Source organism: Cuculus canorus, chromosome 1, assembly GCF_017976375.1.
Source record: "Cuculus canorus isolate bCucCan1 chromosome 1, bCucCan1.pri, whole genome shotgun sequence".
Lineage (NCBI taxonomy): Eukaryota > Metazoa > Chordata > Aves > Cuculiformes > Cuculidae > Cuculus > Cuculus canorus.
This window is the reverse complement of record NC_071401.1, coordinates 68668586-68688233: the sequence shown is the minus strand read 5'-3', so window position 1 is coordinate 68688233 and position 19648 is coordinate 68668586. Positions and strand designations below refer to the sequence as shown.

The following is a 19648-nucleotide window of genomic DNA, read 5'->3' as shown; positions in this document are numbered from 1 at the left end:
CACTGAATTCATGATACTCTTGCATCTAGTTTTTCTGTAATGCCTCCATTACTTATGAAAATAATCGTAAAAAGCATTAGTTGTTCTTGTTTCAGTGTCTGGAAGAGAAATGTGACAGCTATAATATCCAGGAATAACTAGGTGCTACAATTTCAGTAACACTTGCTTTTCAGTTCATGCCTAGGATGTAATTCTGCTGCAGCTGCCTGGTTCCCAGTGCTCTCCATTCCATAATTTTAGTGTCTTTGCACCTAAGCCTGCTGGTGTTCTGTAGAAATTTGTCAACGATACACTAGCAGTGTATACAGGTCTGGTAAAGGTCAGTGTCTTGAAGTGAACAGATCTAGGCTGTGTTGACTTCTACTTCATAAAGCATTTTTAGCTCACAGTGCCATCTCTATTAACTCTTCCGTGATCAAAACTCATGTTTGAGGGCCTGTGTGCTAAATAACATTGTTTTGTGGGTTTTTTTACTGATGGGTAAAGTCTTCTGTCTGTATCTGTTTCAAGTTGAAGTACTACATAAAGGTCTTTGTAGAACAAATGAACAGTGTTTTACTGAGTTTAACAAACTTCTATCTTGCCTAATTGAAGGCAGCTTTGTTACTCACAGGAAAACTAGGTGAAGCTCAGATGTACCTCCCATTTGTCTGTTTTGGTTTGGGTTTTTTATCATTTACTCTGGACTTGTCAGGGTTGAGGCTTAAGATAAGGTGAGAAACATGGCCATAGAATCATTGATATGCAAGTGAGGGCATCTTGAGTGCTGCAATAATTCTGATTGAGAATTAAACTACATGTTCGGTGCTTAAAAGGTAGAATAATGTTTGGCTCAGAAGAAGAGGCAGGGTATAAAGGTGGGGGGGATGGGGGGAAATTGCCCTTATTCCTTTTCAAATGTTGTAATTTTAGTGCCTGGTGTTTTAATTTCATTGGAAGTGGGAAGGAGGATTGTACCTATGTTTTTAAATGCCCTCTGTCATCTGTAGCGTTTGCAATCTGCAGCTTCACTGTACTGTTCCTTACAGGTTATTTCTAATTACTAGCAACTATGTGCTAGATCTCTTGCAAGAAACTTGTTTCCCTCTGAAGCTTGCTATTGCCTTTCTTCCTCTAGTACTTCTGCATGATTTCATAAAGCAGAACTGTTGTCCTAGCTCTTCAAGACACTTAAGTTGTATTTAATTTTCGAAAGAGGGATGAACTGTGTTTGGAAGAAGAAGAAGGAAAGAATACAGCTTCATAGAAAGTTACCTTGAAGTGTTACCAGTGGCATTTTTACAAGTGACATTTTTTTAAGATAGCATAGTTAAAAATATTAACTTAACATTTCTCTACTGTGATCTTTTCCAGCCTGCATAAATAAATAAATACGCTAGGGAAAATGCATGTGCTGCAGACATTTTTAATTCTTTCTTTTCTTTAGGGGAAAGTAGTTCACCAGAGCCTGAATATCATGAACTCCTTTTCTCAGAAAGTGAAACTACAACACATCCGTTCCCTGTCAGAAGATGTGAGGTTTTATTATAAGAGGCTAAGAAGTAATAAAGATGATTTAGAGCCAGGGAAAAAATCAAAGGTTTGTTTATGCCTTATTTCTACATATTTACAATCTCTTTCTTATATATAGCATATGTTAAATTTTTGTGGTCATCAGAAATCTCCTTTCTTTTTACTTTGGTCATTAGATTTACTGTGCAGTTTCTTGATTGATCTGCTCTTACCTGTTTTGCAGATTGCAAATATTTATTTTGATCCCAGTTTAGAATGTGGAGATCATTGTTATGTAGGATTGCCTTTCGTATCTAAATGTAAGTAAGATTTAACTTCTTAATGAAACTGTTCATAAAAAGTTTCCTGAAACAATGTTTTTACATGAAGAGTTTTTAAAAAATGTTATTTCTTAAAGCGGAATCTAAAGTTCAGCACAGCATAGCAATGCAAGAAGATACATGGGATTCTGACTGGGATTTGCATGAGAACTTATTCAAGGAATGGACAGATATAAAAGAAAGCTCAAGCCATAGGTAAGAATTTTATGCCTGTTGCTTTCTTGGGCCTTAAATCGCTAAATAACTTTTACGTGTCCTGTAAAATGCAGGGATTTTAATATTGCAGTGCCCTTTGAAAGGGGGCCGAGAAGGAATGAGTTAACCTCTGCATACCCTTTAAAGTGAACATTTTAGAAGTTAAAAAACAGTAATTTCAAACACAACACTGAAAGTTAGTATTTGCTGGAGTGTGCTGCAGTTCTTGAAAAGATGGCAACAGAAAGGCATTCTCTACTCTGCAAAAATTTCCTAAACCAGATTACTCTGTGCAGCATTCCTGTGTAATTTGTTTTAAAGTAGTAACCTCAGTATCCCTCCTAGATTTCACAAGTTTTTCTACTGCTGCTCTTCCGAGACTATTACATTTCAGTGAATTATCAGTGAATTCACTGTCTGGTATTTCTCAGTTTCTCATCTCCTTCAGATTTGCTATTTAATTTTTATAAAAAGTCGTGCTCTGTAGGCTGTTATGTACCTTTTAGACATCTACCTTCTCATACATAGAAGTATTTAATCTCTAAGACCTAATTCAGCATTGACAGTAAGTGCATGTGTCTTTTGTGATGATAGCATCCAGACTACCATTTCAAAAAAGTTATGTATATTTGCATAAAACAAAAAGACTGTATGTAGCTAAACAGTAACAAATCATACCTCCTTTAGCACTTTTTTTTTGTTCTGTTGCTGATGTAGTAATAAATCCTGAACAAATGTGATCTAAATAGAATTCTCTATTTAGCCACGCTGGTAACTTTCAAGAGTGTCCTATTACCTACAGAAAGAGTACAGTAAAGGAAAATTCTCTTTAAAACTACTTCTGAATAAAGAGCAGTTTTAGGTAGAATAGAGATCCTTTAATACAACTTATAATCTAGAATATGTAATGCTTTTAAAGAGAGCTAGAATTAACCAGCTGTGCAAGGTAGCTTTCAGCAGAGGACGGCCTGCTCCTTCTGAACACAGAGGGGTTCTGACTTGGGCATGTGGATTCTCTCCAAAATACTTCTCAAGGTTTGAAATCTAGTGTATCATCTGTTTTGCTGACTGGAGAAGACTAAGTACTCGTAGTCTTGTTTCGGCCCACGATGGAGAATTTTTGAGAAAAGGCATCAAATCTGGTTTAAAGATTGCTTTATGGAGAACTTCATCCATTGATAGATACAGTAGCTGGTGCCAAATGTGCTGGTTGACATTTGGTTTAGACAGGACTCCAGACACATACTCCATGTATCTACTGCAGTTAGAGTACATGTACAGGTTTACTCTCCATTACATTTGTAGGCACAAAACATTTACTGGATAGTGGATGGCTGGATGTTGTGCTGGGAACAGACTATAGCAGAACTGATATTTTTCCTTTCTACTGCTTATACCTTTACAAATTATCAAATATATTTTGGGTTGTTTTTCTTACTGATCTGAATCTCAGTTCTTCTCACATTTTGTTTCTGCGGTAATAAGAGCTAGGCATTTCCTAATGAAAGATAAAATTTGTCTCACTGCCCACAGAGAAGTGAATTAAGAGAAATGTAAATACTGAAGGGTTTGTGATGCAGTGCTTAAGTCCTAGCACAATTCTGCTTGCCTTTATCCATAAATAGGCCATAACAGAAAGTGGAATGGATATATGTTGGCAACAGTACCTAAATAGAGAACATCTTTAGAATCTTTGGGTTGTTCTCATTTAGCGTGTTTTGGTAGTTTCTGTTGCACTTCTTAACAGCAGTGTTTATGGGCAGAGCTCAGTGGGGTTTTTTTTAATTGTATATAAATACAGCATACCATGCTATTTCTCAAACTAATGTGGTTTTCAGGGTGCTTTTAAGCACTCTGCTTTTTTCAGGCTCTTCCTATTTTACTCCTGTAAAGTAAATTTTATAACTTATTTCTCCAGACTGAATGCTTTTTTTGAAGTAGACACAGATCTTCAGAAGGATGTCCGGTTGAAAGTTACAGCAGAAATGACCTGGCCTTCCATCCTTAGTTCACCACGCCACCTAGGCTTTCCTCTTACCAATACGAACAGTTCATCAGTAAGTTATTTTGTTGATAGTATCATTTTGTAGAGACTGCATTTTTAATAGCTGTTTCTAGTTACATTTGCACCAACGTAAACTTTACCAAAATTATGTTTCTGAATAGGAAGAAGAAATTTTTTTAGAAAATCCAGCTGATGTTCCTGTGTACGTTCAGTTCCTTCCTGTAGCCCTGTATTCTAACCCATCTACATTTGTTGATAAACTGTTAGAACGGTAAGTATTGCTTCAGAGTAGTTAGGCCATTCTCACTTTACTGCTAAATGCAGTTTACAAAATGTTAGTACTTACAGTTCTAGCCACTTCAAGAATTTGAATCATTAGCCCAGTTGAGAAATGAATCTGGGCTGTTACCTTTGAACGCAACCCTTTTTGTTTCTTCCCTAACTTAAAGTATGGGGTGGGAGGAATAAAACAAATCAAATTGCCATTTCAACTGCATATTGTTTGAGTCCTACCATATGATTTTGATTTGTGCTGAGATCCATAAGTGCAAGTATGTCGTCATTTTCGTTGATCGGGAGAGGGAAAAGAAAATATCACATGTCTGTTTCAGGTTTAATTTGAGTAAGCCAGCTAATTTCAATCTGAGGACTCTAGAGTTCCAAGTCTTCAGAAATTGCGTAAGTATTTAAATAAATACTTTAGATTTTTAAATTTGGATATTTTAATGTTTTATTAGGAGTTTTAGCCATACATGTCTTCACCTAATGTTCTTCTACCTAATGTTTAGGTATTAGTACATGTGTAAAATATGATGCTTCTGTTGGATATTTTCAGGGAATTAGGAAAAGTAGTATTTCTTCAAATGTAACAGTTAAAATGCCGCTTTTTCTGTGTGCGTAGGTTTGAGTAGAATTGCAGAAGTTACAGGAAAATGTATTTATTTATTCTGTTACTTGATACAAGATTATTTTCTTTGTTGTAGTGGTTGGTAGTTCCAAAATTAGCAAAGTATTGAGTTTTCCATTCCGTTGTTCTTTATTTTAAATGATTTGAGTTTTACGGACAACTTTAAGCATGTCCTCTTTCATATAGAGCTTGCCACATCCTTGAACGCTTTCTTTTCTCATCCAAAATATATGCCTTTTACCCTCCATTTGTAGTTAGTTTTAGATTAGCAATTTGATGCTTGCACACTGTGTAAAGGCAAGATTATCAAACTATGCTTCTCTCAATAGTTCTATTTTTAAGTTTTGTGTTTTCCCTTTTTTCCTTTACTTAGGAAAAGCAGTATTCTAAAAATGCTTTAACATCAGAACAATTTGAAGGTAGAAAATGTTACATAATGGCTCAATGCTAATTTGGTGTTTAAAATATACATTTAAAAACCTTCTGAACTCTTTCTTGTACTAGAGGGTTTTTTTGTCTATGTGTATAGTTTAGCTCAGGTCTGTATTACTGTGTCCTGCTTCTTAATAAGCAGATGGCTTACTAGTAACTAGGAAAATTCTTGTGCTGGGAGACTTTCTGGTTAAAAAAAAGCAGTGTATGTTGCTGGGTCGTACACTTCTTTATGATAAGAAAGATTTTCTAGGTAAAATAATATAATTTCTGTCAAATACCTGTAAAAATTTCCAGTTTTTAGAAGTGTTACTTGTGTTCCCCACTCTCTTAAGGTCCAACCACTGCAGAGCACTATGGGATTTACAAAGGGCCTGGCTCGTCATTCAGTTTTAAGCCTAATATTAAAACCTGGTGAGAGAAAGTCTGTCAAAGTAAAGTTCACTCCAGTTCTTAATAAAACTGTTTCTTCATTAATTGTTATCAGGTATGATATATATTTCTGAAATAAGTGTGAGTTTTTCTGATTTTTTTTTTTTATTTATAAAGATCATAATTGTGATCAGCTACCAATAAGAAACTATCGCTTTTACGAGAATAACTGTAGAATCATGTGTCAAGGGAAAGGTTTAATTTAAATGTAATCATGATATATTTTACAACAGTTAAACCATTTGTTCGGTACATACTTTCTAATATGAATACATAATCCACTGTTATACCAGGAGACTTGAATGCTTAAATAGATACTACACTGTCTTGAAAGTAGGGACTATAGTTAAAGACGCCATTTGCAAGATGAAGCTGCAATGCAAGCAATCTTTCTAGTGAAGAACTCTGTTTGAGTAACTATTTCACTTCTGTATCGGATGTGATACATTAATGTGATGATGAAATTATGAACTTTTAGCTAGTACTTCTTTGGGTATTTTATCCATACACTATGTTGTGATTCCCTAGGTTTTTGTCTTGCACACACTGTTTGAGACCCCATGCTAGTTACTTCCATATTGTGGGGAATTATCTGTGGAAAAGCTTGTATTTCTGTCCTCCACATTTGGGATATAACTTTTCTAGTCTGTAGAGAGGCTTGCAGGACCAATAGACTGCATAATCGTTTTATGAACATTTCCCCTTTTTCTTTGTACACAGAAATAATTTGACTGTAATAGATGCCATAATGGTACAAGGACAGGGAACAACTGAGAGTCTGAAGGTTGCAGGCAAACCTCCTGGTCCAGGAAGTTCTTTACGCTTTAAAATCACAGAAGCATTATTAAAAGACTGCTCAGAAAGTGAGTACTTCGTGAGCTACTGTGCACCATGAGCTATGTGTACAACTTTAAATGTGTGAAAACATTTTTTTTTCCCATGTTCTAGTGCATCAGAAATTTAATTCCTTTAAATACATTAAAATTGCTTTTTCACTCACACAGAAAAAGAAATATTTGAGTTTTCATTTTAATGTGAAAATTACAAAAGGTGAAATAAAAGCCCTTCATCCACTAAAATTCAAGATAGAGGTGAAGTTCCTAGTGCATTTACTAAGATATACTCCAGTTCCTGAATTTAAGTCAAACTGCATGCAACTTTCTGTATATTTTTTTCCCTTCATAATCAGTATGTACGTAGCCAGCATGGAAAAAATTAGAGTACATTCTTTAGAGAAAATTAAAGCCTGTCTAGATTCTACTCTGGAGTCAGAGGTTTTCTCCTCTGTGGGCCAGGCTTGCTCCCAAGAGGAAAAGCTAAAAGTTACCTGTATTACCGAAGGAACTGGTAAAAGAGGTTTAGTTTTATTTGGTATTAAAAACTGCTTGGTTACTTTGCAGATTTTCAGACTTATTTGTAAGGTGTCATGTTAACTAATATGTGAGATTATTCTGCTTTTTTGAGGGACGAGTGAGAAAATTTCAGGTAACACGTGGTCATTTTCTCTTGCATGTTGTAGTTTAGGGATTTTTTTTTTTGCTAGTAATTTATCCATAGCTTAGCCATGGATATTATTTTAAGGACACAAAAACCTGAGTCTTAATTCTCCTCATGCTGGGACTTCTCACAGAATACCAAAACAATAAGCAATACATGAAAGAACTTTACAGCTTAAATTATTTTTCATGAGGCAGCAGTTTTCTCGGAGGTTTAGGGCTTTGGTTTTTTCCCTGATGAGTTAGAATGCTTTAGAATTGTACAAGTGCTTACTTTTATAGTGATGAGAATCTAGCTGCAGAGATCTGTTCCTGCAGGTTATGCTAAGATTTCCACGGGCCTTGCTAGTCCCCTTTCCTCGTGTAATACTGACAGAACTGTCTTCTGTAGAATATGAATACGTTGAAGGATATCTGTTTAGCACAACACTAACCACTTTCTGCTGTCTGTTTCTAGAGATGAAATACAAAGAACCAAATTTCACACTGAGAAGAACATTTAAAGTGGAAAATACAGGACAGCTGCAGATTAATGTGAAAACCATGGAAATCAGTGGCTATACATGTGAAGGATATGGATTCAAAGTAGTTAACTGTCATGAGTTTGCACTAAGTGCCAATGCCTCTAAAGACATTGTCATATTGTAAGTGGTTTTAGTAGTTTTATCCTACATTTAAATAGTCTCACATTAGGAATTCTGGATACCTAATTGTATTTCAAAGGAAAATTCTGTTGGCTAAATTCTGAGATTATTTTTTTTTTTTTTTACACTTCAGATTGGCGTGTTTGGGGTTTTTTAATACACCTTAAGCATGATTTTTTTCTCTTTTCTTGCAAACACTATTTGATTATTTAATAACTTCAAGTTTTCCTGGCTGACTACGGTATTACTTTTGTTACTATCCAGTAAGTATAAGCTATTGAGTTGTGTAAAAAACTTAAAGTAACACTATTCTGTTTCCTTCATTTGGGTTATGAATGCACAATATCCTGGATATCCATGGTTTTGGTGCATTGCAGTAGGTAGGAAAGAGCATTTAGTCTAAGGATTATTATCATAACACACAGCATTTTAGTCTGAATATTTTGTCTGTTCCTGTAATGATAATGACTGTTTAATTCCGTCAGATTTTACTGTAAAGGATCTCTGCACCAAACTGCTTGGTTGTAAAGTTAACTATTCAGAATACAGTATCTAAAAAGCTCAGAAGATGCTTCTGTTCTGCAAGGGCACGTACAAGATACTGCAAACAGTGAAACTTCACTTGTATTTCTGCAGTAATCTTAGTTTGTGATCAGATGGGAGCATAGTAGTGGTGTTTTTGAAAAGGCATGCTGTTCTGTCTTAAAGGTGAATTTTTTAACAACTTTATAGCTCATGTAATGTTTGGTTCCAGTGCTTCCTTACAGCTGCTGTTAATTTTTTTACTGCATCCATAGATTTCTTTTAACAGTTATGGTCAACACTTCAGATTTTAGAACTGAAATTAATTTCAGTTACTATAATGTATCTTCATACAGTGTATCAGGTGTGTCCTGGTTTTGGATGGGGTAGAGTAACTTTCTCCCTAGTAGCTAGTATAGTGCTGTGTTTTGGATTTAGAATGAGAATGGTGTTGATAGCACACTGATGTTTTTAGTTGTTGCGAAGTCAAGGACTTCCCAGCTTCCCATACTTTACTGGCCAGCAGGTGCACAAGAAGCTGGGAGGGAACACAGGCAGGACAGCTGACCCAAAGTGACCAAAGGGATGTTCCATACCGTATAATGTCATGCTTAGACCTGGGGGCAGTTGTCCAGGGGTAGGATCATTGCTCAGTAACGGACTGGGCATCAGTTACTTGGCAGGTGGGGGGCAGTTGCATTGTGCATCAGATTTTATATACTTCTTTTTATCATTATTATTATTATTATTATTTTATCTTCTTTTGCTGTTCTATAAAACTTCTTATTTCAACCCACAAATTCTACTTCCCCTCCACCTTTGGTGTCTCTCCCATCCCACTGTGATGGGCAGAGTGAATGAGCAGCTGCATGATGTTTGGCTGCCTGCTGGGTTAAACCGTGACAAAGGGCAGTCTAGTACCAGATGTGTTAGTCATAGGTGTTGATCAACTTATTTAGGTACATCTTAACGTATTTGAAAGACACTTATAATTATTTGTAGGCTAATTGCGTGGGTGATCATTAGTTGTGCTACTAGGTCTGATTGTTATAAATGTTCAGTTGGGATGCCAGTCAAGGTAGTAATTGGAGGGTGTTTGTTTTATTTAAGAATAATATAAAGTATCTCAAACTTTCGTGCTCTTCATATGGCAACATTTAATGCACTTCACTTTATTTTCAGGTTTACACCCGATTTCACTGCTTCCAGGGTCATACGCGAGTTAAAATTCATCACCATAGGAGGCTCTGAATTCCTGTTTGTCTTGAATGCGTCCCTTCCATATCACATGTTAGCAACATGTGCAGAAGCGCTACCTAGGCCCAACTGGGAATTGGCGCTGTACATAATCATCTCAGGAATAATGAGGTAGTGTGTATGTTTGATCTTATCAGTGTTTGTGCACAAACTACTACTGCTTGAATGCAAGTTACAGTGAAGTGAATATGTATTTAGTGCATAAGGAGCCTGAGGGGAGACCTTATCACTGTTTACAACGGCCTTAAAGGAGGTTGTAGCGAGGTGGGTGTAGGTATCTTCTCCCAAAGGACAGGCAGTAGGACAAGAAGGAATGGCCTCAAGTTGCACCAGGAGAGGTTCAGATTAGACATCAGGAAAAATATCTGCAACTAAAGGGTTATCAGTACTGGCAGAGGCTGCCCAGGGAAGTGGTTGAGTCACTATCCCTGGAGGCATTTAAAACACGGGTAGATGAGATACTCAGGGATGTGGTTTAGTAGCGGACAGAGATGATTGGAGTTGATGATCTCAAAGGTCTTTTCCAAGCAATTCTATGATAATACACTCTAGATAACCCTGGTAATGTGGTTTTTTGATAAGTAATGAAGCCAAACTTGAATCAAATTAGGTATTAAAGCACTGCTAACCATAAATTCCTATGGGAATTTAAGCATCCTTCTGGAGTATTGTACTTTACAGAGATATGAGACAGTGACTGTAATAAGCTTAGCAGGTGCCTTGGATGAATTTAGCTTTGCTGCCCCTTGTATGTGACAGACAACTGGTGATACTAATAATGGGATTTCTGAGAACCTGAAGGGCTTTGTTTGCAACACTGCACACTCGGAGGTTACATAGTAGCATATTAATGCCGCTTTTTTTTTTCAGCAGACACTTAGCTCTGACTGGATGAAATATGAGTTGAAAGTTCCACTGTGTTTTCCTAGTCTAACCTCTTACCTATATTTGTTTATTTGAAATCTGAGGATATGAACAATGTGTCCCTGCCCTTCTCTTGGATGTGAAACACTTTTTCCCACTGCCTTTATACAGATAAAACTAATCAGTATAAATTGTTGCTTATCAGTAACAACAAATGCTGTTTTCCTTGGTAATGTTAAACTTAGATCTTGGTGTGAGATGAATTTGTGCTATTGATGTCTGTGATGAAAAAGTGGTCTTTCTGTGTGCTGCAAATCCAAAGCATTGTTGCAGATATGTCATGTTCCTGCATTTTTTGTTCATAGTAAGATACTGGCTCTTCCATTTCACTGTACTGTATTACATAAAGTTTTGGTTAGACTGCTTTCCCTTCTAGAGATAGATAAAATAAATAGAGAAGATAAAGTTAACAGCTTGCTTCATGTTCTTTCTGACTCTTCAGCGCTTTCCTAAGTAATGCAGTGTCACTCAAGAAAGGGAATTTTTCCTGTTACTAGGAAATTTTGTTTCCTAGCCAACACTGCTTTACTCAGGAAAGTGGTGAGTAAGTACTAAGTGATTTTCTTCTGTATATTTGCAAAAATGTAAAAGCTTGGTTTCTCTTTAGTTTATTAACAGAGTGAACAATGCATGTGAGCTTGTAAGTGTAGGGCTTTTTGTGTGGATAATTTGGCATGTACAGTATTTGTTAATTAGAATTTATAGTAGAATGCAGGGTACTAATCCTCTCCCTCACTACATTTTTCCTACAAGTACAAAACATCCTTCTTGGTAGCAAACTAGAGAAGAGTCTTATGTAAAGATTTCATAATATTCCCAGGATTCTGAGCACAGCCAGCCTCTGACTTTTAGGATACCATCACATAGAGGTTTGCTAGTTGCCACTAAAACAATACTTCCATATTGATGCAAAACTGTTCTTAATTTCTATGAATGAACAGCTCTAAGGGTTTGTCTAGTTCATGTTTTTAATTTGACATGGTGGTGTTTATTGTTGCCTTCCCTAAATCACTTGGTTTGGATTGTTACCATACTTGTGGCTCCAAGTTTTGAAGTCCAACTTACTCGAATATGTACAAACATGACAAGGAGCCAGTCCTTTTCACGAAGAACTTGTCAGCTAGGCATATGTGTGAAAAACATGAGTGGAAAGAGGGATTGTTCTTGGTTGCCTTGACTCTGTTACTCCCCACTCTGTGTTGCTCCTCACACTGATTTGTCTTGTAATTTAAAGGGCCTGAACGCTTTAGGCTGTTGATATTTTTTTTTTAATAGTAATTTTTTTTAAAAGTAAAAGATCCAAACCACCATTGCTATCACCACCACCACACCAAAACCAGAAAGTGCAGTTAAAAAGACCACAAAACAAGATTTACTCTGTTTGTTTCATTTTAAGATTGGTGTTCCTTTATCAAATCACCAAAGTTGGCTTACATAAAGGGAATAGAGCCCTCACCCAGAGGGTGGTGGAGGAGGAGAAGCTCTTAAGGTGACCTTCTGCTGCAGCCTCACCTGTACAACCTCTGCAGAGCCCAGCATTCGTGCCACAAGGGGAGTGCTATATGGGGCTGAGAGGGAAGTGTCTTCACCCAACCCGCCAAAATGTGATGCACTTCATCCCGAGTCTGTGTAGCACCATGGTGGTTGATAGAGATGTGATGCTATTGTTTTTGTCAGTCTTGTGAGACTTTCAAATAGCATGCATTTGGCTTCGAAAAACAACAGTCGGAACAAGGACAAGAACAAAACCTGAAGTTGCTAATTTGGAGTTCTTTTCTCATAATCTTTCTAGGATACTAGGCAAGGCAAGGTTTAGTCCCCGTCATTGTCTCCCCTCCCCGCAAAACTCCCACCTGTTAGAAGATTAAATCGATAGCAGTGCAGTGAAGGTCTCTGCAGTGGCTTTATTGCTTCATTCAAAAATATAGTTCACTGCAGTGTATTATGTAAGTGCAGAACTCCTAAACACAGTGTTGCAGCAGATGCATCTAGATGTAAAACTCCTTGAAATAACGCTCTTCAGTTTGACTTCTCTAGGCAGCAGTACAATTCTCCACAGAGGGTCTATGCTTTTAAAATGAAATTGCACGAACAAACTGTGAAAGCTGCTGATCACTTGAGTGCCATCATTTTAATATTTTAATTATATATCTCTCTTTTGGATTAATATTCTTGGCACTTCCGTGTCAGGCTTGCATCTACCTTCCATTGTCAGTGTTAGCTATGTATATATGTATCATGCTAGACTTGGGTATTTTACGTTTCTGTCAGACAAAGTTGTAGTTTGGGTGCAATTTTCAGCTTTTCAATACAAGATACAAACTTTGTCTTGTGTGATCAGATTAATCAATCTTAAAATGCTCAAAACTAAGAAATACTTAGGTGACTACCTCTCTTCTCTGCAGTGTACTCTTTCTCTTGGTAATTGGAACAGCCTATCTAGAAGCTCAAGGAATATGGGAGCCATTTAGGAGACGCTTGTCCTTTGAGGCCTCAAACCCTCCCTTTGATATGGGAAGGCCACTCGATCTCAGGAGAATAGTTGGAATTTCATCTGACGGAAAGTAAGTGGATGTTAAGAGGGTTTGTGGGATGTCTTCCCCTTTTTCTTCTTTTCTCATAAGGCCAGTAAGAAAGTAATAGTGTTTTTTAGAACAGATGAATGAATAAAGATTCTCCTAGCTACTTATAAAAAGATCGCTTGAATAAAAAGATGGCTTTTGTGATTGTGAGGAACATTCACCTTTTGGAAAGAAAGAACGAAAAAAAGACCTCCAACATATATGTTGAGTCTCATTTCACTGTGTTTTTTTCGTATGTACAGTAAGCAAGTGAACAGGAAACTGTGATTCCTTTCTAATGTGGAAGAATGGAGCCATTGTAGACTATATTTAAATGCTTGTTTTTCTTCCAGCTTGAATGCACTTGGATCAGATTCTAATCACAATTCATCCAGAGGGATCTATGGAGCCAGCAGTTCTTCACGATCCAGTGCAGGGAATCATAAACAATACAATGCAACAGCACACCTTCACAGCAATAGAAATGCACCTGATGTTGAAAACATCAAATCCAAAAGCAGTTCAAGCATACCTAATAGGACTTCAGCACAAGCAGCTTCTGTGCAGTCAGTGAACAGAGCGGGCCCTTTTACCTTGGATTCAGGTGCCACAGCTCAGACTCATGCTGCAGGCAAAAGAGCCAAGGGGACAAGGCAGAACCAGCAGCTGACACAGCAGCCAGCACCAGCTTTGACAGAGCAGCCCCTCCAGCAACCTCCAGCATCTGGGCCTCAGCAGCAAGAGCAACAGACTGAAAGCGCTTTGCCACAGCTACCACTTCCCAGCCCGCCACATGCTGAATGTGAGGGCAGCAGAAGGCACAGCTCAGAGGATTCAGATCTCACTGGGCTTATAGAAACTATGGAAAAAGACTTTGACCATCCAGAATCCCCTTCCCCAGATGTGTTTACAGAGCAGCCCCCATCTCCACTAGCAAAAAACAAAGGTAATGTAGTTCTACTTTTTGTTAACAGGGTGATTCATTATGTAAATCCACAGAACAAGATTTAATCAACTGTAAAAGTCATGTTTTCATAGTATGGAAAGTGATAGCTTCTCAGCTGTTGCCTGCCGTTCTTTATGTGCCCATGTCTTGAACACTTCCTTTATTCACTTCATGGCAGTGAAGTTCTCCATGCAGTGATAAATGGGGATTATTCCTGCAGCATTTTTATAATGTTTTGATGAAAGCAAGTGTGAAAATTTAGACATCTGACTCCCTGGAGAAGGAAGATGCTTTTGGTTGCCTTTGAGTTAGCATCCATCCCTCCCACCTCCATCATATGTACTTGGGGCTGGGGTTTGGGAAAAGGAAAAGGAAGTTGTCTGAGTGTATAACTAAGACAGGGAGAAAGGGAGTGGAGGAATCATAGGATGGTTTGGGTTGGAAGGGACCTTTAAAGATCATCCAGTTCCAACCCTCCCCCACCATGGGCAGGGAACACCTCCCACTAGAAGAAGAGAGAAATGTGTGAACTGTGATGGTATTCGGGTATGGAATTTGTTGTGCAGAGACTTGCATCTGTTGTAGAAAATCCTCGATGTCAAGTGGTCAGCAAATTAATATATAGCACATATATTTAAGTTGCATTCATTGCTTGTGTGAAGTTAGAGTTTATGCATCTTTTCGATTAAATGCTTAAAATATTTTGTTGGATTTAATATCTTGGATACCTTCAGACTTAAAATTATATATTAGTTATTTTCCTTTTTTTAAACACTGTTAGAGTAGAACTTCTGATCATCCTTTTTCTGTTATCCATTTCAGTTGTGCCAGAGTTACATGGTTATTAATTTAACCTTAATGTGTTCATTTCTGAGTGTTTTTTCCCTTTTTTATAACACTGTTTTACAGAACAGTACAGATACTTTGTAGCCTATTAGAAGTAAAGTTAAGGAAAAGAATGGTGGGAAGGCATATAAAGCCTGAAGTGTCTGTATGATCACGCACCACCAAAGAGAAGAGCTTCACTCTGTTATTGCGTAATGAGCGGAACACTCTTAAATAGTTCAGAATGGATGTGATGATGCAACTGGATGTTCAAAGTGGAGACTCTGAAGTGATAAGAGGGTTTGGGATCCTGCTGAAATATGCTACTTTATTTCTGGGCTTTTTTGCCATTAGTTTAGACAAGGGTATGTGGCTGAAGGAATTAAGATTAAGAAAATTATGACCAGTTTGTCAGGCATTCTTTCATAAAGGTTAAATGGTATTCCAGCAAGTGACAAGACTGTAGTTAGGTTCCGTAGACTACATCTATGTTATCAAATATTACAGTATTGTAGTCTTAGAAAGCAAAATGACTGGTAGTGTGGTTGCAACACCCTCATGGGAGCGGATTTCCAGTGGACCAATCCCATCCATATACTGAGTACCTGAAAAGGCTGGCTGTGTTTCTGGTTATAATTCAACCTAAAAAGAAACCAGCTCTTGCACTCCAATCCTGCTGTGCTAAGCAGCTGCCAAACAGTATGCGGGGACCATTACAAAAGCACGTTGCTGTGCTGTACCTGTGTTAACATTTTTGAACCTATGGCAGTTTCTCACAGTCTGTGTATTGGAAAATTGTCTTGGCAAGCAGCTGCTCCTAAGTGTTGATAGACCTTTCCGTATATTTCTTCAACTATCAACACGTTTTCTTGAGATAGATGCTTGCATTGATTTATCTATTGATTTCAAAAGCTGTTTAAACAATGATGAAATATTTAGTTCCTAATCACTTACATGGGTTCCGCTTTTTGGCATTACTTTCTTGTTTTGTAACTTCCACCTGATTACAAATTCAATCAGAGAAATTAATGTTTTTTCTCCTGTTACAGAGGCTTTGTGCTCTGGCATGATGGTATTTTGAATATTTAAACAAATTCTGCATTGCAAAATATATTAAGAATGTTATATTTTGCAGTTCAGGTAGTTTTCGTGACTTCTTCATCATATCAGATAAATAAATCAGATATATGCATGTAGACGTCTTTTTTTGACAAGCTTTATTTTAAAAAAAAAAAAAAAGCCCTACATTATCTGTAAACCATAACTTGATTCACAAGCTTAGCACATCAAATAAATCTTACCCATTTCTATTTGCCCTCTTTAAAAATGTTAAACCACAGCGGAAGTTCTGTTACCTCTCTGGATCTACATACTGACACACTGATATTTGTCTTCAGAGAAACAGCTCAAGCCAGTCACAAATGTTTACAGAAGCAGCAGCCTCTGGACTGAAACTGGCTGGCATAATGTCCCTGTGTAGGATTCCCGTCTCTGGAGTGTTCTGTTTCAGTTTCCTAATTCTTGCATCCTGGCAGCCTGCTGCAGGGGCTGCATCGGGTTTTTGTTAAACACCTGCTTTACATTATGTTTTTGTGTCATGATAACATTTAAAATAGGTTTTCTAACAATGAATGTGAAACTGTTTAGCAATCCTGAATGTAGACTAAATTTCAAGCAGGTTTTAGAACAAATCCTTCTGAGGCAAAACGGGAATAACCAAACTTTAGAAAATTTCCATACAAAACATCAAAGAATCGTACAATGGTTTGAGTTGGAAGGGACCTTAAAGATCATCTGATTCCAGCTCCCCTGCGATGGGCAGGGACTCCTCCCACTAGATCAGGCTGCCCAAGGCCCCATCCAATCTGGCCGTGATCACTTCTGGGAATGAGGCATCCACAGCTTCCCTGGGCAACCTGTGCCAGTGCCTCAACACCCTCATTGTGAAGAAGTTCTTCCTTATGTCTAGTCTAAATCTGAGCCTCTTCAGTTTATAGCCATCATAGAAGTTTGGGTTAGAAGGGACCTTAAGGTCATCCAGTTCCAACCCTCCCTGCTCTTTTGTTTGCATTCACACTAAAAAGAATATTTTATCTCCAGTGATTTTTTTTTTTTTGTTCTTCATACTGACAACATTGGTATTAAGTCTGAAAAAAAATGGAGCTTGAAGGAAGTGCTCTTTGCTGTGTGTCTGGTATTTGCCAAAATACTGAAGGCAAATTTATGTTTTCCTGTGAACTTCCCCTCAGGGACATTTTGCTGAATAAAATATGACAGCTATCATTGTGCTTCCAGACTCAGTTCCAACTTGAGCTGGTACAAATCCCAGCAGGGGCTGAATCCACTTATTCGGCACAGGTTAATTGAGTCTTTTCTTGAGTGAACTATTAAGTCCATCTTGGAAGCTGTACGCAGACACTGTGGGGCTTATAAATGAGAAGGCTTAGTCTGAAGGGCAGTAATCGAAGAAAGATTATATTTGTACAGGCATACATTACCTGTAATGAAAGACATAAGAATACTGTGAACGTTCTCATGCTGTAAGAGAACAACAACAGGCAATGGTAAGATACTGATGGCTCCACACATATGCACGCACAGTTTCTCTGTATTGATCCTTTTTTTGATAAATTTCTTACTCCGTGGGAGGCTAATCCTGCCTATTTTGCAAGCCAAGACCTTGGGCTTGATTTTGAAGGTTCTTAAGCCTTTACAATCAGAGCTTATACTGAGCATCATTTCAGTTAGCCTGTAGAAATTGTAGGAAAAACATAATCAATTGTTTAAGTAGCATAATTTAGTTATATTTTGATTGCTTTGACAAAATTGATTAAACAACTCCTGGATAATTTAACGTGTTGTTTTACCTGTTTTGAAATGCAGTAACACTTCAATGTATCAAGCCAAACTATTTTACATTTGGCTTAGTCATAGCTCTTAGAAAATACCTTCTGGAAGAATAAAATATGTCAAGGGGAGAAGGTATACTTGGGTGTAGGTTTCAGTTTTGGGGATTTTTCTGTCTTTGTTAGATAGATACTGTTCATGATTTTTCTCATCTGCTCTAGCCTCACTGCAAGTTGGTTTTTTGGGTTTTTTTAACTGACAAGTGTGCTGATCATTTCTGTTCTTCATTTGTTTGGATTATAAAGCTTGTACCAGCATCTGAAGTTCATGTTTAAACTTAGTTTTATATGGTTAAACTGTCAAGTTGGATTCTAAGGTGTTCAAAAGGAATGCCAGGAACATAGCAGAGGAGAGTTATAGGTAGCCAGGTGCCCACCGTCTACAGATAGGCAATGGAGGTAGGACTTGGGAGCCTAAGTGCAATGATGGAGATCATGGTTCTTCAGGTTTGATGCTATTGTGTGCATTTGGTATGAAGTGACTGTAAATAATTGGTGTATCATAATAGACAAGACTGCAGAGCGTTAATCGTGTGGGTTAGCCCATCTCGGATCACTGCTGCTGAGAATCTGAAGTGTCATTATCTCCCTAGGGAAAGGGAAAACACTTCAGCGCAAGGCAAAGCCACAGAAGAAACGGGAAGAAAAGGACAGAAGAGGGAAAGGAAAGCAACAGGAGGATGAACTGAAGGATTCCTTGGCAGACGATGACAGTTCTTCAACCACAACAGAAACCTCCAACCCAGATACAGAACCACTTCTCAAAGAGGTACGGTGCTGCTCATAAAGGGAGGCTCCTGTGCAGCTGGTGGGTCACCTGTTAGAGCAGGAATACAGTCTCCTCCCCCCGCCCCATCCCCAACTTTAATATACTGTAATACCCTATGAAGGAGGAATATTAATTAAAAAGCTCTTTCCCAATCCTTGCCTTTGCTTCTTTATAAAGTTTCCTCTTCTGTGAGTGTGAACATGCTTAAATCATGTTGTCTCAGGGCTAAAAGTGCCTGAATCATAGAATCACTAGGTTGGAAAGGACCCACTGGATCATCGAGTTCAACCATTCCTAACACTCCCTTAAACCATGTCCCTAAGCACTTCATCCACCCGTTTCTTAAACACCTCCAGGGAAGGTGATTCGACCACCTCCCTGGGCAGCCTATTCCACTGCCAGATGACTCTTTCCGTGAAGAATTGTTTTCTGATATCCAGCCTGACCCTCCCCTGGCAGAGCTTCAGGCCATTCCCCCTTGTCCTGTCCTCTGTCACTTGAGAGAAGAGGCCAGCTCCCTCCTCTCCACAACCTCCTTTCAGGTAGTTGTAGAGAGTAATAAGGTCTCCCCTCAGCCTCCTGTTCTCCAGGCTAAACAACCCCAGCTCTCTCAGCCGCTCCTCGTACGACTTGTTCTCCAGCCCCCTCACCAGCTTCATTGCTCAAATGACTGTAGCCTATTCTGTTTGCAAATAAAACGCCAAAGTGTGGACACCAATTTTACCTTATAATTGAGGTGTATGCTCAACCCATGCATTTCATCATTTACAAAGGATCTGTTCACTGTTGGTAACTTGTCAGCAGGTAGTTAACTTAATTACCTTTGACAATACCCCTGCCTTTATTTTATTCATTTGGCTTGCATGCTTCTAGGTAATAAATGAAAGTTTTAACAATTTATGTAGTGGTCAGATTGTCTTAAAATATTTTGTCCTAAAGCATGTGCTAGGGAACCAATTTGTTGTAAAAATAATTCCAAAGAGATGAAAACTAAG

The 19648-nt window shown here is 37.9% G+C and overlaps 1 protein-coding gene across 1 annotated transcript in view; it reads left to right on the top strand.

The window, feature by feature from the left end:
• TMEM131 (transmembrane protein 131) overlaps positions 1-19648 on the top strand; it is a 101023-nt gene that overhangs the window by 69656 nt on the left and 11719 nt on the right. Inside the window, exons 20-32 of the mRNA XM_054071225.1 lie at positions 1427-1579; positions 1736-1811; positions 1910-2027; positions 3946-4084; positions 4194-4303; positions 4644-4710; positions 5707-5858; positions 6524-6666; positions 7757-7943; positions 9648-9833; positions 13052-13210; positions 13561-14153; positions 18478-18653. Coding sequence (XP_053927200.1) covers positions 1427-1579; positions 1736-1811; positions 1910-2027; positions 3946-4084; positions 4194-4303; positions 4644-4710; positions 5707-5858; positions 6524-6666; positions 7757-7943; positions 9648-9833; positions 13052-13210; positions 13561-14153; positions 18478-18653 — 2259 coding nt within the window. The remainder of the gene's footprint in view (positions 1-1426; positions 1580-1735; positions 1812-1909; positions 2028-3945; positions 4085-4193; positions 4304-4643; positions 4711-5706; positions 5859-6523; positions 6667-7756; positions 7944-9647; positions 9834-13051; positions 13211-13560; positions 14154-18477; positions 18654-19648) is intronic.